Here is a 24,464-nt window from a genome sequence, read left to right as displayed (position 1 = left end):
TAAGATTTAGGACGGTTATATACATAGAATGCAACTTCTGGTATGTATAGGCATGAAGGGTAGATTTCAAAAAGTGTTATACAAGAAAAGTTGAATTGGTAAGCTAAATGGTTCACAACAACAATTTGAAAAAGCTCAGAAAACACATAACTATGTATGTATGTAGACAAACGGCTACGACTAGACTACAAATTTTCAAGTTGACCTAACTGCTCTCCTCTACATTTACGATTCATTTACTAACACTTTTGTTGTTCCCAATAACAAATTCATATTTGCGCTAAACAAATGTCCGCCCACAAGACGCTTGCACACGTTCCCTATATAATATCCATCTTAATTGACGCACGCTCCACAAATGCATTAACTCTACTCAACTCTAAAAATGTCTATTAACGCTACTCTCTAATTCTCTCTACCATAGTTGCTTTTTAGCAGTACAAAGATTTGGAAAAAACCACTTGTTCTTGTGTTTTAATTAGTCTCACAATTGCTAATACATATTTATCGAAATGCAACCTTGTTATCGTGTGCTCAGCTACCGTTAGTTACGTATACTTAACATGATCTCTTCAGTTTTTCCACTGGCTTAATTCCAATTATCCAATTCAACCGTTTCATAAAGTCTCGTAAATAGTTTTTAGCTTAGTTCTATGCTACTTATGATGGATGTCTTTGGCTTTCGTTTTGCTTTTGTGTGCATCAAGTTTTCAACTCTATTATCTATAAAAATGTAATAATCGATAATTATCGATAATACGTTTTCAACAGTTATGCCGCTTTGGTTATAGTTTTTTGATTAAACGTTCGTTTTTTCTTTTGATTAATTGATGATTCCTTTCGTGTGTGTATTTACTAGTAATCCATTCTCTACAAAAGATTTGATTTGGTAAAAAATTTCAAGTCTAACAATTTGCTTCAATAAATTCCTTATTCCAACTGAATTGCAGCTGAAATTTGTTGGCTGAAGAAACTGGTTCTTGCTTGGATAAAGTAGTCAAACGGTATTGTACCCTGTGTGTGTGTTTCGAACCGAATCGAACCTAGTGTTACATATTAAATAACATTAAAATACGAGTACTTTACTAGAATCAGAATCTATCCCGTTGATAAGTCTAGTCCGGTTTTGTATTAGCCATGTTAACTAAAGTACTTCAGGCCCGCAATCAACATAAACTTTTCGATGAACAGCTCCGAGTCCAGCACCTAGATGAGAGAGAAATCTGAGTAGGTAGAGTTATTTTTAATGAAATTTCTTTATACCGCAATGTGGGCAGCTCTTCCGATCAGCGTGTTGGCCGTATGTGGCAGGGCGTGGTGTACATCGAACCGGGCGAGCGTCAGTTCCGGCCGGGCCAGGATGGGCGCAATGACATTGTGAACCATTTCCCTGCAGGAATAAATCAGATAAATCAAATAAATCTGTTAACTGGCATTGTCGTACATAAAGCAAACCAGGTTTGAACCACAAACTGGTTCGAACCCAGAATTTTGATTAGGTCGTTACATGTATTAAAACTGATTTGGTCGTGGGTTCGTGTATGTGATTTAGCGGGTACACGAACCGAATTTAAAAAAAAATACCTGTAGATTGTGCCCAAGGAGGAGGTATCTCGCATGGCGGCCTTGCACAGCTCCAGGCGCGCCGAGTGCGCGGGCACATAGCGATCCTGGCTGGAGCCGCACAGTAGAATGTTGCTAAAGTGGTGCAAGGTGCTCCGCTGGCTCAGCCTGTAGAGGAAGCTGTTGCGCATGTCTGTGGTGTCGCGCATGCACAGCTGCAGCAGGGAGCCGGACTTCTTCCACTTTTGCATGAACCACATGCCTGACGGAAGCGGAAATACAATAATCTGGTCTAGGATTAGCCAGGGGCTCACTTACCCATATTGACCAGGCCGCTGGTATTGTAGAGCGTGCCCAGATGTGGACCGGAGAGCGAGAGGAACGTGTGCAGGCGCGGCAGCAGGGGGCGCATCTGTGGACGCGCCAGGGCGCTGCGCACTATGATGGTGCCCAGGGAATGGGCCACGAACGAGATGCGAGCCGGGTTCAAGCCGCAGCTGTCGATATGGTAAAGGATCTCGGCCACCAGCCTGCAGGGAAAACCGAAAATCAATTTGGCCTGGTCAGTGGGTCATCCAATTATTGGACTTACCGATCAGTCATGGTATCAAAGTCGGAGAAGGTATCGCCCTGGTTGCGCTCGGACATGAGAAACTCGAGATTGACGCCGGGCAGACCCAGCTCCAGATAGGTGCGCACCAGACGCAGATCCGCCGAATTGCCATCCAGTCCGTGCACACAGATGACTAGGTGCATGCCATTTGGCGAGAAGGCGCGATACTCATCGCTGATGTAGAAATAGGGCAGCTCCGAGGCCAGCTGCACATAGTCGGAGTAGATGTTGCCCTGGTACTTGACCTGCTTGCGGAACTCCTCGCGGCACTTCTCAAACTCCAGCAGCGAAATGCTCGGACTGGCCTCCTGGCCGGCCGGCGGACTCTTGCGCTTGTGCTTGGCGACGGAGCCGATTGATTGCTTGCCACGCCCCACAACTTGACCATTGGCATTCTCCTTGTTCTCGTCCGGTTCCGCATCCAGGCCATTCTCCTGGCATTGATGCTGCGGTGGTCGCTTGAGCTCCGCCAGGCTGTGGGATTTCAGAACCGGCTTGTTGCTGAAGATCGCTGGCGTGGACATGGGACGCAGCGACTCGTAGATGTGGTACACTGGATTGTCAATGGCTCCGATGGGCTGGCGTTCTTTGAGAGCCGATGCCGGTGGCGCATGCAGCACATGGCAGGGCATCGACTTGGCCTTGGACTTGGGCACGGCTGGCGGCGCTGGAATGGCTAGTGGCAGGGCAGCCGGCACTGGCATCGGAGCTGCAGCTGGAGCGGATGCCGGTTCCGGTGGCGGGTCGCGAAACTCATCGGGTGGCGGTGGTGCAACCACCTGGTCCTGCTCCTGATCCTGAAACTGCTGCGGCGGCGGCAGGCATACGGCATCCAGCGGCTGCATATCCTTCAAGCTGGTTATATCAAAGTCGGACTTAGACTTCTCGCACTTGGCGGCGGCGGTGCCACCTCTGTGCCGGCTGCGCCGCGGCGGTGGACGCTCCAAGTCCTCCACCTCGGTGGACTCGCCATTGGGCAGCTGACGCAGCCGATCCAGTTGGAAACGTGAACGTTCCTTCCTGATTGTCACGGTCACGGATGAGATCTTCTTGTGCAGCTCCTTCTCCTTCTCCTGCTGTTGTCGTGCGGGCGTGCGGCTCTGGCTGGAACCAGCCGACTGGCGCTTTCTGGTTTGCTTTTGCGGCTGCTGCTGCTGCTCCAGCAGCTTTTGGAGCCGCAGACGCAGTTGCTCGCCATTTAGACGCGTCTCCAGGCCCATGCCCATGCCCAGGTTGAGCTGCGTTTGCCGCTGATGCTTCTGATGCTGCCCGGTGCTGGTGATTGTATCCGGACTGGATATGGCCAACGAGCTGCGCCGGCTGCTGACCCAGCCGCTCTCCTCGCTCAGCGAGGAGGTCGAATTGCTGCGCTGTCTGCACGCATCCGAGTCGAATTCTGGCGGCGGTGCCAAATTAGGCAGCGATTCGCTGAATCCGCTCGTATTCGGATCGCTGCTGTTCGTATTGTTGTTGCTGTTCATTGTCGTTGTGGCGTCCAGCCGGAAGGGCACACTGCTCGAGCTGAGCAGCTGGAGCTTTTGCATCATGTCGCTCTCCGAGCTGCTGGACTCCTTGCGCAGCGTGCCCGCCGCCTGACCCTGGCGCAGCATCTCCTTGATGTCCGATACACGCACTCGAGCTATCTCCACGGCTCTGGGTATCTGGGAGCTGCTGCTCCTCGGCATGGTCGTGTACTGGCTGGGCGGCGGCGGTGGATAGGAGTTGCGTGGCGGCAACATGCTCTTGGGCAACGAATTGTAGGCGCCACTACCCACAGACTGTGGCTGCAGCTGCTGCTGCTGCTTGGGCGGATTGAGCAGCTTGATCTCGTGCAAGTAGTCAAATTTGCTGGCATTCCCGTAGCGCTGCCGGAACTCGCAGATGTTGCGCATCAGGTCGTCCGCCTGGAGTCGGGCCAAACCCGCGGGCAGCGTGTTGTAGCTCACCTGGCGTCCATTGCAGGCGGGCTCCAGCACGTGCGTCTCGGTGGTGGTCTGGCAGCCATCCAGCTGATCCAGCGACTTGCTGTGCCGTGTGGTTGGCAACGTGGGCTCATTGCCCTCGGTATCCAGATCCTCCAGCAAGCCGGTGACCGAGTGCCTGGACAGATTGTGACGCAGGGCAATTGGCTGTGCCTCCTTGTTGCTGGGCGCTATGGTCAGGCTGGCCTGCAGCACCTCGCCGCCCAGCGCAAAACGGGGCGTGACCACGCATTTGGCATGCGGATGGGCCGGGCCGTTGCCGTTGCTCGGCGGATAGTCGTAGTCGAAGTGACAGGCCAGGCAATCCTTGGTGCCGTTCAGACTGCTGCTCGAGTGCGTCTTATCGGGTGTCTTCTTCTTGCCCGCCGCAGTTGTCTCCTCCAGCTGCGGATCACTGCCGGAGCGACGCCTCACATAGCTGGCACCCGGCACCACATACCGATCCTCAAATATCAGCGGCAGCGACGCCGCATCCCCATCAATGGGCGTGCAGTGGACGGGCAGCGGCGGCAGCGACTGCAGATAGCGACTGCGTCTGGCCAGCTCCGCAATGCCCGCATAGCCCTGACAATGACCCGGACTGCTGTTGACCTCCAGGCAGCCGGCGGCCGCATGACGCGGCTGTTCCAGTACAAAGAAGCCCTCGGCAAAGCGGCGCACCCGCAAGATGTGGTGCTTGCGGGCGAGCAGGGTGTGCACCGCCGTCGAGGAGCGGGAGGCGAGCAGCACTCGTCGCCACCAGAAGATGTTCTCCGCGCACAGCTGCGCTATGTCCGAGTTGGCCAGCGTGGCGAAGTCATCCTCCGCCTCAAGCAGCTAAAAAAGAAATGTTTAATTTAACCAGATACACCTGGTTGCTTATCCCACTTACCTTGGCCTGTTCCAACAGCTGCTGCAGACGCTCCCCCGTGTCGTTCTCCCTCAGCGGCGGTGAGCCAATCTGTGAATTGATGCTGGGCGGCAGCACGGTGCTGAACTCGTTGAGGGTCGCCTTCAGTTGCTCGATGGCGCCGAGGAGCAGGCAGCAGATGTCCCGATGGATCTGGCGGGACTGCAGCAGACGGCCGGTGGGCCCACCGCTGCATTTGGTGGTGCCGCCAATCTGTGGCCCAAAGAAGACCGCCTCCAGTGGGCCCGGTGAGGTGTTCCCACGGCAGCTCAGCTTCCCTGCGCTCCAGGGCTTCGAGCTGCGTGGCGCGCTGCAAAAAAGGGCAACTGCGATCAAAACTGGTTCATTCTATGGCAAAAAGAACTACAGTCGGTTCATGAACTGAACCCACACACACATACACGCACACATAGAAAGCGCTGCAAAACTGGCGACTACACCAACTACGAGTGGATGAAAGTAGAGAGATACCGATACGTTTCTTGAATCTTACCATAACTTTATAAATGAGAATATGCTTTTCCTGTACCGGAACCCAGATACGTTTTTGTAGTCGTGTTTGTAAAAGTTGTTCCATTCGTTAGATTGTATATAGTATATATTTTGTATGGGGTTATATACGATATTGATTTGGTTTTCGATTGGGTTACATGTTGAGATTAAAATATGAAATAAATGTGGTGAATTGAAGTTAAAACAATAACAAAAATGCTTTCTTTCTACATTTCGGGCATCTACCAAGAATTGCACACACAAATATTCCCCGTTCGAGTCAATCTAGGTTCGAGCTTTGATTCATAACATATTGAGAATTTTAATGTAAAAAAAAAAATTAGAACATATCAACCAACTTATTGTTTTTAAGTAAAATATATTCTACCAAAAAAGGACAGACTACATCTTGGGATCTAAATTTCTTTAAGAGCTAAGGAGCTCAGAATTTAATGGGAATATATTACTTCGTAATTTAAAAAATTTCTAAATGTAGAACAAAATAAAGTTTTTTCCTTCAGCCAAGTTAATTTGGATTCGATTCAAAGTTCGGTAAATTTGGGTTTGCAATCTTGGTATTCACTTTTGATTTAAAAACTAAATGGTCTTAAAATCTAAATTATCTAAAGGGACAAACTATAAAGTGGGAGAAATCGTTTGAAAAGAGCAGCTGCCAAAATCAAGCTACTTTTAGCTTAAAGTTAAAATAACTTTAATACTTTTAAGCTGGCTTTTCTTAAATTCTCTTTTTCAGTTTCGGAGGTGGATAATCAGGCAATTTACAGCTCCCAGCCGGGAGGTGAGCGATGAAATGTAATCAACATCAGAATTCACAGCAGACAGGGGCCAAGGTCAACAAGGAATTTCAATTCCAATGGGCTAATCTATTATTCATTTGCTCCAAGCTCGCTGCTTCACTGATTTTACGATTCGTATTAATAAATTTGGCAAGACTTGGGCCTATTTATATGCCAGGTGGGGGACACAAAGTTTATTTTTCGAGCGATACAAAATACAGTTTAAAGAGTGTGTTGCACTAAAAACTTTGGCCACAGCTGTCGAGCTCAAGTTATGAGAGAGAGAGGGGGCATATAAGGAGTGGGTGGGCGTGGCATATACAAACTTTTGCTGAATCAAACGGCGTAAAAATTGACTGCGCCAAGGCTGGAGTAAGTTGTTGGCTGGCAGCAGTCGCTGCGATGCCACGCCCCTGCCATGAATGCCGCCCAAATGCTGCAGTCTGCTGTTGTTGCAGTTGTCGCCAAGTTTGTCCGTCGGTCGAGAAGAGGAAGACAATTGAAATACGAGAGTCATTAAAATGTATGCACACAAAACCAGAACTGGAAAAGGAGCACGAGTAGGAGCAGGAGCAGGAACAGGTGCTGGAATAGGAGCAGGAGCCGGGGCTGCTTTTGTATAATACTGTTGCCCGTCCAGACAGCGGGGTAAGACGTTGTGTTGTGTGCAATTTTAATGAGTTGGAAATGATTTGTGCGGGTAACTGGCCCAGAAGCAGGCGCTGCGGCTGCTGCTGCTGCTCCAATCAAGCGCAGCAGGACACGCAGGACATCAGGCCAAAGAAGGATAAAATATATATATATATGACTATCAACATTGACATTAGAGATCATGTTGTCAACTCTACTTTGCATGCCTGCCCAGACACACAGGGTGCCCCGCCCCCTGCTGCTGCTGCTGCTGCTGCACTCACTTGATATATGGCTGATGGAGGGCCACAAGACTGGCATGAATGCCCACACTGATGGCCGCCAAGTGGAAGTAGTCGAACAGCACGGGTAGATGATAATGCAGACCGCGTCCCGGATGAAAATTGAGCTGCAGGTTGCGTGTGGAGGCCAACGTCAACTGGCTGGTGCCGTTCTGTTCGCCAAACCACAGTTCCAGCTGCAATGAGAACTCAGCTCGTTCGATGGACTCCTTCAGGTGACGGCTGTCAACTGCAAGCAAGACAGAAATAGATAGTAAGAGAGAGAGAGGGAGAGAAAGGGAGGTTTAACTTAATGTTGTCATATGTTCAACTCTAGCACCAAATCCCCAGCTCAAATATGTAAGTGTGCTCTAGTCGAGTGGGCCCGACTAGCAATTACCCTGAACCTAGCAACGCAACCCTCAATCTAGCTACCTTCTGTACATACATACCTACACAAAAGCACACACATACACATGCACAACCCACATTATTTGATCTTGAAGAAGTTCGGTCTTTATAGTCCGATTTTTATGACATTTTCAGAGCTTAATTAAGGCATACAAAAGTGTGTTTATATGAAAGCGCAAGGCTTAACCCTTTAAAATAATTAAAATAAACGGGAGTATCTAAAAAATGATATATTTTTAATATGTTTTCATCCACAAATCAAGTTTGGTGTAACTAACTTTTAACATCTTCAAATTATGTTTAAAAACTAAGTCTAATAAATCGATATTTATCGATATGATGAAAATGGGAGTTTGTATCGAAAAGGATGACAGATGCGTATGGTATATGAACATATATATTTTCAAATATTTCACTCAGACAGACAGAGTGACATGACTACATCGACTCAGATCATCAACCTTATCAGGAATACATATTACCTCATTCCGTAAGAGACGATTTCTTCTGGCTGTTACATACATTTGCACAAAAACATGATGCTCATTTGACCTTTTCCGTGCATAATAACTAGTTGTGGCATTTGCAGTTCTTGCTTTATTTCAAGTGCTTCTGCTCCCACATTCGATTAGGGTTAGTTCCCACTACCGGGCACCAGATATGCCCGATGCTCCATTAACATTGATTATCGGTTTTCGCTTAGGCCATCGTGTGGCTTGGCCACAAACGAGCTTCGAGTGTGTTAACACAGTTAATGTTGTGGCAGGTAAGCTAATCAATATGCTGCCGCAGCTATATATATATATATGTGTGTGTGTGTGTATATGTGTACTTGACTCATAAATTCATCAAGGTATTAACAGAAACTAAGCGTAAATCTCGTTACTAATACACTGAGTTCAGCTTTAGCTGGCCACAGTCCATATCCTTGCTGTCATTTAATCAAATTCAATTCACTTCACACGTCAATGCGTCTTTCTGGCCAGCTATATGTTGGCCAATACACACACACACACACACCTTAGCCTCAAGCTGTACGTGCATCAAACTCTTCTGTGTGTGGCATAAAATTCATTTGTTTTCATAAAATGGGGATTTGCGCGGCTAAAGCTAAAGCCAAGTCTGACTTCAGTCGCATTCAAAGGCAATAAAAGAAAAGTTCTCTCTAAGCTCCCGACACCCCCTCCCCCCCTCCCCTTCACCAGCACGCGCCACCTACTGCTGGCTGTCTGAGATTTGGTTGGCCTCCTTGGGCATTGCTCATACGCCTCGTGTGACAATTGCCTGACAGCTTTTTGTTTGTGTTCTTTTCGTTATTTTTAGTTTGCTTTTTATTCAGCATTTATTTCATTCTGCCGTCATTTTTTTTTTAAACGCTGAGCTCTTTGAGCTGAGTGCGTGGCAAATCCCCTAGCAACTTTTGTGGCATAGTTTATCATGCTGCTTTATACTGTTGCCCGTGACAATTTGCCACACGCTGCAGTTGCAGCAGCGTACACCTGTGCGTCGAGACACGTGTAAAAGAGATAAATTGCATAGCTACTCGAAGCAGCCTTCCTGTGTATGGGAGCTCTGCTTAGGCACCCTAGAAACATATCCACATCAACTAAAACAAAAAGCTGTCAAGTAAAAGCAACTTTTTTGTTTTCCTGCGGTTATTTCTTTATTTTCTTTTTGTTGCTGCCATTTGACAAGCTCCTGGCTGTTGTGTTTATAGAAGGACCCATCACAAGCCAGCAAAACTTGTCCAAATGAATTAATCACTTTACCCAACAGCCGAGTGGATGATGTTGCCCAACAACAACAGCTTGTCGATGAACATGAGCCCAACACATCGAAGAGGCAGCCCCGAGAAGCTCGGGTATCTGATGAAGTCTGGCAAGTGCTCATCAGCCAGCTATGTGAAAGAGGTAGCCGGGGGGCTGAGCCAGGGGGCCGGTAACAAGATTGAAATACATAATATAATCACTAAGGCGTACCTTGATAATATATTAAGCTTTTATATGCCAGGCATAAAAGCATATCACATAAATTTTCATTTGTGCGTGCCTCTCATCAGTAAGTATTTATTTCAAATGGCCTCTCTGAACTGTCAAAAGAAACTATTTAAAGGATTGACTTGAAAATGTTTAAAGTAAAAGACTTGTAGTTAACGCTAGTGTCGAAAGGAGATGCTAAGAGCACAACTGATTGATACTAAGTTAATATACACATAATTTCCAATTAGAATCTAGTTTTATAAGTATGGTTAAGAATTTTAGTTTACTCTAGCGCCGAAAGAAGGAACTAAGAGTATACCTGATTGGAACTAAGTTAATATGCATATAATAATCTATTAAGAATCAACTTGTACATATATTAACCCATGTCCAAAATGTCAGAAGATTATTTTGAAAGTATTGCTAAGAATTTAGGACCACGCTAGTGCCGAAAGGAGATGCTTAGAGCACAACTGATTGGAAAAAAGTTATTATAGAAATAATAATCCATTTAGAATCTAGTTGAATATACTATAGTTCATGTCCAAAAGGTCGGAATATTGATTTTGAAAAACTACTTATTAAGAATACTAGTACACGCTAGCGCCGAAAGAAGATGGTCAGACGGTTATGGGCAGGCATTAATCTATTGAAAATAAAGTAATATATTCTAATTAATTTCGGAAGATGCAGTTTAAATAAGTGCTAAGAATCTTACGCTAGTGCCGAGCCGTGTCGAAAAAGCAATATACAGATATAGGACTTCAAAAGAAATGTGTTTAATTATAATCGATCCATAAATAGCCACATTAAAATTAAATATAAACAATCTTTAACTTAAGTTCCTTGCTATTTAAGATCTATTTAAATACTTTAAATAAATTGGTGTCTAAAATTGAAATTTTCGCTTCTAGTTTTTATTACACAATGCGCATAAAAACGAATGCATAAATATATATAAATATATATAAATATCTATATTCATGCAAATGGGTTCTACTTGTGGCGTATTTATTTTTATTTTCTTGCCGTAGAATGGCGAACAAAACATTTTGGCAGCGTTTGTTGTTGTTGTTTCTGTATTTTTTATATTTATTTATTATTATTTTTCTTTTTTATTGCCATGCCCCCATTTATGAGCGCCTTCGGCGACGCCCTGCGCGCCTGCCATGCGACCCACGAAATTGACTTTCAATTTGTTTTCCATTTTTGCGCCTGGTTAACTTTTTATGCCATTTTCATATTGTCTGTTTGCGTTTTTCTTCTCTGCTCTTCTCTGCGCTTCTCTTCTATTTTTTCATATGCTTATCTGTGTTTTTTATGCCTTTGATGCTCGAACTATTGTTGGGCCTGAGCTTGCAAATGCCTTCAAATCAGGTCAATGCAGCGGGCAAGTCCTTTGTGTCCTTTGGCGCAAATTCAATTTAGAGGCAACAAAGTAACGAAAGAGGATGAAAACTTATTTCAAAGGGCTGCCAACTTGGCCAGCTAATTGCCTTCGAGTGCGTGTGTGTGTGTGCGTGTGTGTGCGTGTGTGTGCGTGCCTCATGCCTCTTAGGTGGGCGTGGCTCTATTGGAATGCATTAAATGCAATTAGAGAGCCGATGCCAAATTGAAGTTCTAGCTATAACCTCATCTATATACTTGTGGCAACTATAAAGTAACCTATATATAGCTGCACAGCAGTGTTGCTGAATTATTTTCTAGCTAACTTTTGGCTATTTACAATCGTGACTAATTTTAAACTGATTCAGCTATTTGAAGCTGTTTCAGGAACTTTTTTGGTCAACATTTTGGACAGTCGCATTTCCCATTTCCCAGAGCGCCAAACTTCTGCCCTGTTGACACGCGACGGAGCCAAAAAGTTCGTGCAGCGTCGAGCATTTGATTTATATATCGAATTGAGTAGCAAACTTTAACTTTGATTTCAACTTTTGTGGCTCGACGGGGCGCCAACTGTGCCGCCCGCCAGGAATGCGGCAGTTGCGTCTTGGCACTCGTGCCACATGCCGCATGTGCCCAAAGTGCAGATTATTTTGGTCGTCTACTCACCCAACAGATGACTGCGAAAGTGTATGACATCGCGCAGCGGCACCTCCTCGTTGCGATAGAGTATCTGGAATATCCGCGAAGCGCCGCTGCCATTGATTATGGACGCGGATGTGCAGCTGCCGATGCCCGGCACTGTGGCAGCATCCACCGGCGAGGCCAGTTCATGTTCACGCTCGCTATCGCTGGCTGGCTCAATGGAGCCGGCGCCGTGTCCGTTGGTTCCATTCGGTTTGCTGTTGTTCGACTCGGGTATGCTTGTCTCCACCTGGACGGGTAGGCGTGGCGAAACGCGTAGGCCGCAGCGCACCTGGTAGAGTCTGCAATATATAAGAGAGAGAGAGAGGGAGAGAAAGGGGGATTGGAGAGAGAGGCGCGGGCCATATTAATCATCAATTGATAACGACTTGCACATAAATTACGCATACGCAGCGTGCAACGCCTGCAAATATGCTTAAACAAAGCTTTATTAATGTTTATTTTGTGCACCGTTTGGTAAACTACAGCTATTATTTTTTAAATTCTCGCTCAATTTACATAATAATTATTTCATTTGTTTAAATATTCACATATTTAAAGCTCGCACACACATTATTTGTGCCATCATTAAAAAATCGCAGCACACAATTGTTTTAAATTTATTCAGTTTTATTTCTTCTTCTCTCTTTTTTACTCCCGACATCTCTCTCTTTCTCTCTGTGGAATTGTTTATGTTTTTGCGCAAATTTCATGCGAGCTTCTTTCTTTTTCATGTATTTTTAACACTCGAGCTGCCCGGCAGTGGCCGCCCCCCACCTGCCCCCCCCTCTGTATGCTCTGTCGGCCGCTCGTTCATCTTCAAGGGCTGCCGTCAACAGCAGCACAAAAAACCAATACAACAACAACAGCAACAACAAAAACAACTGCATGAAATCGCATAAACACATTGCTGACAATTAGTGAGTGCTACGGTTACTGCAATGCCACGCCCACTGTTGATTGCCTGTGCAACCTTTATTTGTTTATTTTTCTTATATTTGTATTGGCATACACGCTTGGACAGTGAAGAGAGTATATTGGCTTTGTCCGACTGTTCATACTCTCATAAAAATGTATACCCTACAATAAGAAAATCTAAAAAAAACTTCTTAATTTGCCTCTAAAAATGGCTCCACAAATTTTAACTGACTTGGGCTGTGAACGTGTATTTCGCAGTCGGTTGCACCCGACTGAAATATTTATACTTGTTTTTCTTATTGCATTGCGTTCCGTTCCGTTTTGTTTGCCCAACACTTCGAGGGCGTAAGTTTCCTGTTTCTGTGTAATCTTTTAAAGCTTCGAGCAGAAGCTAACAACTTATTTCTCGTTTTTACAGGTGTATTGCATATACACTTTTATATTACGGATTCGTGTGAAATAAATGAATCGCACTCATAGCTTTTCCGCGTAATATATATATATATGAACATTGACCCAGTTTTGCTCAAGATATTTGGCGTACTTGCCAACATATGTGCGAGTTTTTAGGTCTACTGCAACATTTAACATTACAAAATGCATTTATATATAAAATTACACAGAATTCTTTCAGGTATTTTAAGCTGCTAAGCTATTATTTATGCTCCACATTACTTTATTGACTAGAAATCGCAAATGTATATATTTTATTGCCTTAAGAAAATGTTCTTCAAAGTCTTTTCATTCGCTGTTCAAACGTTCCTTGTGCAATAAATGCAATAAATTTCTGAGAAATCCCTTTATATATATTTAGCATCCAAATTGTATTATATTTTGGGATAAAAGTTGCAGAAAATGTTTTCATAGGAATCCAGTCCATATTCTAAGTACTTCTTTCTAAACTATTCACTGCCAAAACTAAACTAAATTTCATGTTAGAAGATATAGAATCGCAAGTTTATATTCCTTAAATTGAATCTACAAGCTGTTTTTAATCTGAACCGTTTCGAATCCCAAATTCCTATTATGTTTATTGTGAATCAAACTTAAACCTATTATAATATATAAATATATATTTATACTAGCGGGTATAACCCGGCCTTGCCCGTGGCACGTATGTTATAAAATCAATGTTTTCAAATAGCTTTGAAAATGATTTTGAAACTGATCGGACGGGAATCAAACAAACTTAAAATTCACCAAAAAAAACTTTGAAATGCATTTTCCACCGAAGGAGTTTAGATTTTGCGAAAAATGTGAAACACGTCTCAAATGATTTTTCTTATAGATCTTTGGAAATAAATTTGAACACAAAACGTCATCCACCAAATCTTCGACCCCCATTTGCACAAAGGAGGGATGGATTTTTCAAAAAGTCTGAAACACCCCTCAAATGAATTTGAATATAGATCTTTGAAAATGAGTTTGGGGCCGATCGGATGGTAAACAAAAACTTTCATAAAACCGTTTACCGCCAATTTACCACTGTTGCGGGTGGAATTTCCCAAATCGCTGAAATACGTATTTATTAAGTTCTTATTTAAAGCTTTGAAAATAAGTTTGAAGCAAATCGGACACAATTTAAAACTTCGCCCAAAAAATCTTTAAATCGCATTCCCCCCGAAGAAGTTTGAATTCTGCGAAAAGTGTGAAACACATATCAAATGATTTTTCTTATAGATCTCTGGAAATGAATTTGAACACAAAACGTCACCCACCAAATATTTGACCTCCATTTCCACCAAGGAGGAACGTATTTTTCGAAAAGTGTGAAACACCCCTTAAATGAATTTGAACAAAGATCTTTGAAAATAAGTTTGAGGCCGATCGGATGGTAAAAAAAAAAGTTACATACAAACGTTTTTCGCGATTTTGCTACACTTGCGGGTGGAATTTCCCGTCTTAACGTACACCTACATCACATAAGGTAGCTACAGTGAAAATTTCAGCTTCCTAGCTCTTACGGTTTGGGCTGTGCGTTGATCACCAATCAGTCAGTCAGTCAGTCAGTCAGTCAGTCAGTCAGTCAGTCAGGCAGTCAGGACAAACAGTTTTATATATAGAGATAAATATATATTTATATTTATTGAATTTAGTTCAAATGCATGGGGCTTAGCCCAAAAGCATAAATAGCTTGGGCCCCAACTATCGCAACAATCTAACCATATTTGAAAGATGCCAATTTTGGTTGGAAATCTACTTTAGCCCGAATCTTGTATATGAAAAAATGCACGATTTGCCATATTTTCAGTACAACGGGCATGTAAAACTAATGCAATATATTTCTTGAAATTTATTTTGAAAAATTGAAAATATATAAAAATACAAAGTTAGAGCCACGACAATGGTTCAAGTTCGTTTGCGTCGTGAACCGAACCACCTAACATTTTCTTGGCTGAGATTCTTAAATCATTTTAACCCCAGAATCTAGATTTTTCTAATTTAACTTGAAATTGTTATTTTCTTAATCCGCCACTTACCCGCGTTGAAAGAGATCCACATTGAAGAACTTGTGCAGCTCAACGGAAAATTCGATGGTTGCCTGAAGATCACCCATGGCTACTGTCGCTGCTGTTCCTGCTGCTCCAGCTACTCTGTGGCCCAGTGGCAGTCTCCTGGACGACTGCGGCTCAGGTTGTCATTCAGTCTGTTGGACTGTGGCCTGCCGTTGCTGGGTTGCGGGTGCGAGCGCAGCTGCTGAAAAGTGTGACAGAGAATTTGAGAATGAGAATACGAGAATTAGTTGGCACTGGACTCAGGGGCAGTTGCGAGCCAAGTTCGATTAGGTTGCACAAACCGCGCTCCCAATATATATTGCACACTATTGGCAGCTTGAGCAATTGATTGGCTCGTAATTGTGCAGAAACTGTGCCAAGTGGGATTCGCTGGGTGGGTGGTCGGGGGGGTTGTCAGTCAAACTGCCAGCGGCTGAGGTTAGCAGGTCAGCCACAGTGAACAGCAGCAGCTGCAACAACAACAACAACAGGGAAATGGGAACCCCGCGACGGTGTCACAAGAATGAGGCCAAAAGCGAAGGAAGACAAAAACCCCGACGACAACGACGGATAAAACTTTTAATCGTCCAAACAACAAAAGCTTCTCTCGTGTTTTTTTTGCCCTAACAGAGGGTGTTACAATTTTTTGCACGTTATGTGTGACACACAGAAGGAGACTTCTCCAACCCCATAAAATTGAAATATATTATATGTGCGATTAGAAACAACATCACAGTTGATATAGCCTGTCTATAATATTCCGTATATAAAGCTATCTGGCTAACATTTTATTGGGTTCCTTTTGTAACAGTTATCGGAGTCGGCCGAATTGGATCATTAATTAGTTATAGGAATCACCGGTTTAAAATTAAGTTCTTGCTTAGAAAGCTTTTGTCTTTCCCGAAATCTAGACCAAACTTGGCATAAACTGGTTTGACTAAGCTACCCACACATGCGCAAAATCGAATTAACATTGGACCCATATATCATATAGCTACCCTAGGAATCATCTGACAATAATTAAGTTTTCGTGTTGATAACTGAGCTGTTCTTAAAATATCTGAACTAAACTGGGCATTAATCAGTTTTACTATGCGAGCAACATGCCTACAAAGCCTTTTTTATATCATACAGCTCGATAGGAAGAAACGGTAGAAATTCGAGTTATATAACAACCTTTTTTGTTGACTTAGATATCTAGATAAAACATATTTTCCTTATCTTACCAGAATTGGACTCCTGTACCATTGGGACGATAGGTAGAATGAACCTCAGCCCTTACAAGCTTCACTATTTGCCTCACATATCCGATTGGGACTGTCAACAACGTATTACTACTATATCATATAGCTGCTGTGGGACTAATCGGCTGCTATATCTGTCTGCAGGGTATGTAAACTTCGGCTTGCTGTTATTACTGGTTGTTGTTTTTGTTATTGTTGTGGTGGCTCTTGTTGTCAGTCAAGCGCAAAACCCACGCAGCGACGCCCACAATAACATTAATGTGCTGCAGTTAATGCCGCAGTCAGTTGTTCTGCCTGCTTTACTTACTCTATCTCTCTCGCTCTCTCACTCTCTTTCACTCTCTCTCATTTACTCTCTCTCTCTCTCGCAGTGGGTCACAGGCTGCCCTCGCTTGTTGACACAATGGTAAAAGACGTTGATGAAAGAGGCACCGGTTAAATGCTATCTGTGTGTGTGTGTGTGTGCTGGCCAGCCCCTTTGTCAATGTGGGTTAACCAGACTGCGCCATTTTCTAAAATGAAGTGTATTAACAGCAGAGCATGAAGAAGAGTATGCAAAGGAAGAAGAAGCAGCAGCTGCAGCACCTGACCAGTGTTGCCAACTGTCGCTTTAAAAAAATGTAGCTACAACTTATTTTAAAAATAGCTAAAAGAAGCTGAAGCAGTTACAGCAGCCGCTTTAAAACTGCTAAAAATATATTAATCCGGTTTAAAATAGCCAAAATTGTAGGCAAATTACAACAGTTTTCGGCTGACGGCAAATGGCTGAATTAGCAAAAAGCCGTCTGACGAGTAAAAGTGATGACGGCATATCCTTAGACGCATTCGCAGCCTAGTTGCACAATTTTGATTTATTTTCTCATTAGGCACAAGCCATGCCCCCCAGGCCCACACAAGCCTATGCCAGCCCTTACAAATGTCGCTTAATATTTACTCAACATGCATATGAAATTTAATGCCAAGTTTATGGAATGCGAATTTTCGGATTTCGCCGAGTTGCTAAATTAAAAGCAAATTTGTTGCGAGTCGAAAGTTTTGTCAATGTTGTGTGTTGAGCGTGGCGCATGCTTTGCTCTTTCAGATGACATTTTTAGCTTTTAGCTCGAGCTCAAAGCAAACATTACCCATACGCAGCGTTGTCTGCGTTGGATGGGAAATGTGCATAAACTTTGGAACTGGGTCAACTAAAGTTTCATGCGAGCAGAAAAGAGCAGGAAGAACCATAACAAAATACACGCAGCAACATTATATAAAATACAAGTGTGCACTGACTGAAAGTGATCGAATTAGAGATACCCTGTACAAAGCTTAGCAACTCCCAAGGGACTAAAGTAAAAGAGAGCCAACTTTTTAAATGCAGTCTCCATATTTAAGTGCTCTTAGGACAGACATTAACTCAGATAGTTGTCCTGGCTTGGTCTTGGGGAAGCCTCCTTCCGCCTGCTTCATAATGTTGAACAAAAACTGAAACACCCTTCTTACACATCGTACATGAGTGCAGGGCATAATAAGACAGCAGGGACAATGGGGAAACTTTTTAAAAGCTCATCCTGCACTTTGTAATGGGCAGCGGCAATTTTTAAGTTGAGTTTTGGGATTTGTGTAAGCATTTTGCCCAACAATTGAATACTTTTTAGAGGCTTAACAGAGCGGCCCCAACGAAATGTGGATTTTGGGGCAAGTAAGTTGGCCACAAAGCCTATAAAGTTGATAGTTTGAAGTGATTTGCAAACTTTTTAATTGGACAACGAGTGGCATCTAATCAAATATTAAGTTCGTTCTTTTGTATACATGTTTTCGGCAACTTCAACTGTCGTTTCCTACCATATCCACAACTTTCAGCCGAATGTAAGTATACTCGCTCTGCTTAAACACTTAGTTCCCATCAAGTACACATAAAAAAACCACTTGAATCAATGGAACAAAACAAAACACTTTGCCACAAAGATACAACAGGAACTCAGCGGACCAGTACGACTCAACTAGGACAAAGGACTCTGCACTTGAATGCGAATCAACAATGATAATGATTATGATAATGGCAACGGACATGATGTTGATGATAATGAGAATCATGCCAAAGACATTGAATGCAGTGGAAGATAGAGACTGGCGCGGATTTTTCTAATGTCCTGTCGATGACAACGACCCCCGCCCCCAATAAAAGGGGAAAACTCAAACCGTTCGTGCTTATCGTGATAATGATTATACCTAATGCCTCACGGAGTGGCACGGAATCGAGCGCCGAAATGGCCATGGCCATCATCGTGCCACTCATTTATCCACTGTGTCTCGACAGCTGCCGCAACTTTCTCTGTCTTTCGCTCACGTTTCGTGCGCCCCGAAATTATCGCCTTTTTTTCTGTCTGGTCGCCCCCACCCGAGTCCTGCGTGGCAAGGCCTGGGCGGGGGCGTGGGCTGGGGCGTGGGTGTGGGTGTGTGTTGCGTCTACGTACGGCCCGTCAATGGCAGAGGCTCGTGAGTGTGGGCCCTAGATGCTGATAAGAGTCGGTCCATTGCCTCGTTTTGTGGCACGTTTGTTTTCTTTATTCTCTCAGAGTTTCTTCTTTTTTTCTCTTGAAAACTAGTGCCATGAAGGCTCACCCACACATACACACACACGCACACCCAGAGCTGCTGTGTGTGAATGTGTTAATGTCTAAGGTCATCCTCGTCCTTGTCGTCGATGGGCTCGTGATAAATGAATAGCTTTCGTGTTCATATTTCAATTTAATTCTGTGCGTCGGCCCATTTCCGAACAGGCTAACCAAAAGCTCTCGGCTATAAATTCAATTAAATTTCCAATTTTTTTTATTGTTATTTTAATTAAAATTTTCATAGATTCGTCTGCCAGTCAAGTCTAATCATTTTAATGGAAAATTGTTTACATATTGTTTGATTGAAAATCTGCTAACATAACCAAAAGCAAGATCAAAGTATCGACGGCAGAGAGAGAGATAGAGAGGGAGAGAAAGAGAGAGAGAGAGGGGTGTTGAATTTTGTATATCTTATATTTTTGCATCATTTTCAGCAGCATTCAATTTGTCAAGTTCATGGATTTCCTATAGCTTTTCCTGGTAAACTTGGCAACATTAGAAAATCTGTTTTATTTTATTTATTTTTTGGGTTCCCTTCTCAGCTGCTCAGGTAATTTGAGACAGTTTTGTCAACTTAGCTTGTTATTTTTATTTTGTTGTAGTCCTCTTTTTCGATTTCACTGCAACTTCTTGCCATGCCAACGGGGGGCCCAGCCAGACAAACAGGAAATAGACAATTTTGTATCAAAGCTGCGGCAGACATTTCAACTGTCCATCTTCCCCTCCCCATCTCTCTCGTTCTCCCTCTCTAGCTTTGGCTGTAGCAGAGATCAAATGGAATCGCTTTAAATTATTTAATAAAAAGCCAGAAATTTATCCAAAGCTTTTTGCATTTTGTATGCGCCAGCTCAGACATTTTCCCAGGCATGTCATAAAGAATGCCCTCAAGTGCCGCCGTCCGTGAGCATGAAAATAATTTCCTTGTGCCCCACCCTCCACTTCTCACCGGCGCAAACACCCCTCCTCCGCCCTGTGCTGTTTATGCACAATGAAAATTGCCAACAGTTGCAGCTGTCGGGGCAGCCAAAGGGTTGTGCCGCACGTCTTGGCCAAGTGCATCGCGTGCTTACGGCCATGCCAGGGGGTAACTCGGCGCCAAGGCTCACGTGCGCGCTGTCTAAAGAGGCCAAAGCAAGAACAATGCAACAACAACAAACACAAAAACTCAAGTGTGGCAGCAACAACAACAAGAACAACTAGAGGAACAACAGCTACCAAATGAAATCAGGCATGGGAACCAGACCGAGTGCAGGCCGGGAATGGGCAAACGTCGGCGAGCGTGTCGCATTACCAGCCCGGAAAGCGTCTAGTCACGTGGTCAGCCGGGCAACGGGAGAGGGGATTGGAGTTGGAGCGGAAGTAGCTAGAACTTTGCGAACTTCATATGTGAGGGAAATTGTAACTTATTTATGAATTGAGCCATGGAGATGCTGCAGGACAGATGCGACGTGAGTTGCAGAAAGAGACATTTTTAAAAGTGACTTTAGTTTTTCTCTAAAGGAAATTGTTTGCTTAAACTAAGGTCTAAAGAAATGCCAGCTCTAAGGAGCATTAAACTGGGCTGCAAGTCGGGCTTGAACCGAGCTGGTTCGAACCCGAAATTCCAAATAACTTTTAACTGTTGGGTGAGGTTTGAACCAAACCAATTGTCCATAAAACGAAAATCAACCAGGAAACTTATTATATTAAGAGAGACAGAGTCAAAATGTCTATCCATATCTAACCATTTTCAGCAGTTATCAATTTTGGGTGGAGAAGAAATAAAATATAACAGGGAAACTAGCTTCACGAATCGTAACTCAAGAGAGGAAATGGATTTAGGCCGTGAACCGAACAATCGATCATTTGTTTGGGTTTGCAGGTTGGGTATGAAAGGTTCAAGTTGTGGAAACAGTTTTTATATAAGTTAAGATTAGTTTTCCCAAGGAAATTATAGGTTCAAGGTTGGGGCAAGACCTATAAAGTATAGCGTAAATATAACATTGTTAATTTCGTCTTGTTATTTTGAACCTATTTCAAAAAGCATTAAAGTCTTAACTCAGTGAGCCATTAAATTATTTAAATTATGAATAGCAAAAAGCTTAATTGAATTTTGAATAGTTGACAGGCGCTGACCAAAATAGATTTAGATAAGGCTAACTCCATAAAAAGCCAAACTAGCAGATCTTAAGGCATTGTAACTCCCAGCTAAACAAGTTACGCGTGGTAAGACTTAATTAGATGCCTCACCGAACAGGACATATTATGGGTGCACTTGAGTCCCTGCTTAACCCACTCTCGCAACCCTATCGTGACAAAGCACGACAAGTTGGCATTGTGCGCACCTGGCTCGGGGCAGAACGGGGCTGTGCCAGCTTGGGATGGAGGTGCAACTTGAATTGGCAGCAGACCGTAAGGCCGGAACGGGGCACAAAATTGAATTGCGACTTTTTATGCTACCTGACATCTATATAGGGCCGTGTGTCTATAGAGACGGGACGGGGGCTTATAATGGCAACGGGATATTTCATTACATTTGTGCATGCATGAGTGCTGAGTGCCGCCTGATAGTTGAGGGCGGGGCACGCCCACACAAGCACACGCACACACATGTATGCAAAAAAGGCAACATTGTTGAAATGTGCAAATATTGGCTCAAGTGGCGGCAATAAAAGAGTCGCTAGTTCTACGCCCGAGTGCCGTGTGGGGGTGTGGGAAGGGGGCGCTACTTCTGCTCATGTTTCCATTATGAGATGTCCTTCCCCTGTCTGTGTGTCGCTTGGGATTCCTCTTTCTCTTTCCAAGGAGCAGCCTCTTTCTGTGAGCTGCGCGCAATTTAACATTAAATTAGTCATGCATTTTGTCGCAGCCAATTTCAATTTCCATTGATTGACGGTTCGAATTCAGGTTCGAACTGCCCTGACCTTTGGCCAGCCCGCCCGCCGGCCACCATGGCCCCCCTTTTTGCATAATTGCAAGTTGTCCATGTCATCGCCATATTTCACCGGCTGTCATGGATTTGGATGGATGCGCATAAAAATACAACATAATATAATATGCTTAACCCATGGTTGGCCGGCCTGTTTGCGTCTGGCCGTGGCCTTTTTGTGGGCCGAGGCAGGGGTTGGGGCGTGCTTGTGGTTTGTGTGGCAGTTAACTTTGCCGTGACATGTGGCAAGCATAAAAGAACCGTAGAATGTCATGTTTGTTGTGGGCCGAACATGACGTCGAGTGGACAACGGAACGACGACGATGACGACGACGGCGAGCATGACAGCTACATGTGACTCACACGGTAGGCGGGCGCTAACATAGGTGCTAGAGGAGGGGGGGGGGGGGGGGGGGTTTGGGAGGTGGCTGTGTCAACACATTGCTAAATTACACTAAACAACAAGTTAGGATAGGTTGAGGTCCTTAAATCTTAGGCTGATAAATGTTTTCCAAAGAAAGAGAAGAAGCTAAAAAATATGGCCAATGTGTAAATCAAGCTTAAAAAGCAGCTAGAGCTGATGAAAATTATTCCACAAATAAAAGTTTTAGAGGTAAAGTGAGGGATAAATTCTGGCTACAATCGCTTGATGCAACTTACAAAAATAGCTAGGATAATATATAATAGTATTATATATATATATTAGAATTTTATATTAGAATTATTATATTAGAATTTTTGTTCCAATTCCTTTGTGAGCATTTACTTCTATTTAAGGTATGTGTATAAATTTAAGAAATATTTCCAAATTAGCATTTTGGTCTGCCTAATTACAGACAGAGTCCTCAATTTTGCTGTGCAGTGCCTGGGAGGCGGGGTGGGGCATTTAATTGGTTGACCGGCAACAAATTTTCCAAAATGACGGTCAGTTGGATGACCTTTAAATATGCGCCTTTTGTTTGTCCATTAAATGTGAGCTTTTAATTAAATGTCGCATAACGTTCAGGGCATATATATATATTCTACGCAATTTGGCATATTTCACATTTCACACAACGACAGTTTTTCATTTTTCATTTCATTCACGTTTCGTTCTCATTTTGATTTTCATGTTATTTAATTTGTTTTTTTTTTGAGAGTGCTTTCGCCCTACACATTTTATTTGCGACGATTTTGCTTGGCAATGAAAATGTGGAAAATGTATTTTTAAAAAGTCAACGAAACAAACGCGTCGGATTGTCTGTTTGCATTTGTATCTTTCTCTCTGTAGCTGGTATCTAAGTTCTAGCTGCGTATTTAAATATATATTTTAATTTATTTTTATTTTGCACTTTGCAAATGATTTCAAAATAATTGCGAACAAATCGCAATGATTTATTTATGTGCTGTTAAGAAATTGAATTTTGAAACGCGTGGCTGCCGCTTTTGGGTTAGTTTGTGGGGTGGGTTGGAGAGGGGGGGGGGGTGGCGAACGGGTTAGGACGGTGCCCATTGAATTAATTAGGCTGCGATGAGGAGGACACTTTGTGAGTGGGAGGGAATGGCCCCAAAAACAGGAGTCGCACACACAAACGGGGGCGTCCTCTCGCTCACGAATTGACTTGTTCTCCTCCTTGCTGCTTGCAGAAGCATTTTGCCCTAATTTTACTTTCTGCGATGTTATCAGGACATGCCACACAGACACCGACACACACACACACACACGCACACATAAATAGCGACAAACCCACACAAAGAGCACGAACGAAGCGATTTCCTTTCCATTTTCTGTTATTTTTCTTTTTTAAATCGCGCCCGCCCACATATAAACACCCTGCCATCCTCCGGCCCGCCCACATTCCGCAAACAATGTCATAATTTACGCACTTTTTCATTTGTTTGTCGCCTAAATGTGCTGCACGGTTAACATTTTGTTGGGTCCACGTCCACGTTTACGTTCACGTCTGCGGCTCGCGTCCTGTTTGCGGTCGCCTAATGAAAATCGAGTGGAAACCTCAACCGAAACTGTGGCAAAGCCAAAAGCAAACTCCGTTCGCTGCGTCGACTGTTTTCCGCCTGCCTATGGAGCGCGCGTCCGTGCCGGGAAAATTTCTACAATGAACTGATGACAGCGTCGCTGCCGACGGCGACGGCTACGGCCACGGCTACGGCAACGGCAACGGCTGTCTTGCGCCGGACACGGAGAGCACGGAGCACGGAATGCGTCGTCGTCGTCGTTGTCGAGTTCGTGCGTTGCTGTCTGTATCAATGGCTGTGGCTATGTTTTGGTTAGCTCGATGCCTTTTGTAAGTTATTTTGGCCAAAGAGATGAGAATTTAAGAGACAGGCTAAGAGAGAGAGAGATGAGTTTAGGTTCTCTTTGCGTATGCACAGTGGGGTGATGTGCTGTAAATTGTGAAATGATAAATTATTAACTATTATTAGTTGTAGTATTATTATTATTATTACTATTATTTCTGTTATTCTTATTATGCCTATTTAGCTTAGCTTTAGCAGGACGTACTACTCAGAGCATGAGCTCAACCAGAGACCTGTTGGCTCACTGACATGCTCTCTAACTGGACTTAAACTGAGCAAATATTGGCCCGTTTTTTTTTT

At 43.9% G+C, this 24,464-nt stretch overlaps 1 protein-coding gene across 3 annotated transcripts; it reads right to left on the bottom strand.

Moving 5' to 3' along the window:
- Positions 1-838: 838 nt before the first annotated feature.
- On the bottom strand, positions 839-23,974 carry LOC135429595 (protein FAM135A). Of its 3 annotated transcripts, XM_064683936.1 has the most exons (11): positions 23,733-23,974; positions 15,103-15,319; positions 11,690-12,006; positions 7,251-7,497; positions 5,541-5,570; positions 5,030-5,357; positions 2,156-4,974; positions 1,882-2,093; positions 1,585-1,825; positions 1,264-1,390; positions 839-1,206 (listed from the first exon to the last, which is right to left on the bottom strand). In XM_064683936.1, exons 2-11 carry the CDS (start codon positions 15,177-15,179, stop codon positions 1,141-1,143), a joined length of 4,464 nt encoding a protein of 1,487 aa, XP_064540006.1. In that variant the 5' UTR covers positions 15,180-15,319; positions 23,733-23,974; the 3' UTR covers positions 839-1,140. The 3 variants fall into 3 exon arrangements, with proteins under 3 accessions (XP_064540006.1, XP_064540003.1, XP_064540004.1); XM_064683933.1 differs by lacking the exon at positions 5,541-5,570 and having other exon boundaries at positions 23,733-23,973; XM_064683934.1 differs by lacking the exon at positions 5,541-5,570 and having other exon boundaries at positions 15,103-15,316; positions 23,733-23,973.
- Between the last annotated feature and the right edge of the window lie 490 nt (positions 23,975-24,464).

This window comes from Drosophila montana, unplaced genomic scaffold, assembly GCF_035044405.1.
Source record: "Drosophila montana isolate Dmon_TW-CO22-7 unplaced genomic scaffold, ASM3504440v1 contig_2668_1, whole genome shotgun sequence".
NCBI classification, from domain to species: Eukaryota; Metazoa; Arthropoda; class Insecta; order Diptera; family Drosophilidae; genus Drosophila; species Drosophila montana.
The sequence above is the reverse complement of the archived record's forward strand: the minus strand, read 5'-3'. Positions and strand labels throughout refer to the sequence as shown.

Coding starts and splice junctions, on each gene's coding strand:
- LOC135429595 (XM_064683936.1), bottom strand. CDS start 15,179: ATGGGTGATCTTCAGGCAACCATCGAATTTTCCGTTGAGCTGCACAAG. Junction 7,498..11,689: donor CTTTCGCAGTCATCTGTTGG/GTGAGTAGACGA, acceptor TCTTGCTTGCAG/TTGACAGCCGTCACCTGAAG. Junction 1,207..1,263: donor GAAGAGCTGCCCACATTGCG/GTATAAAGAAAT, acceptor TCTCTCATCTAG/GTGCTGGACTCGGAGCTGTT.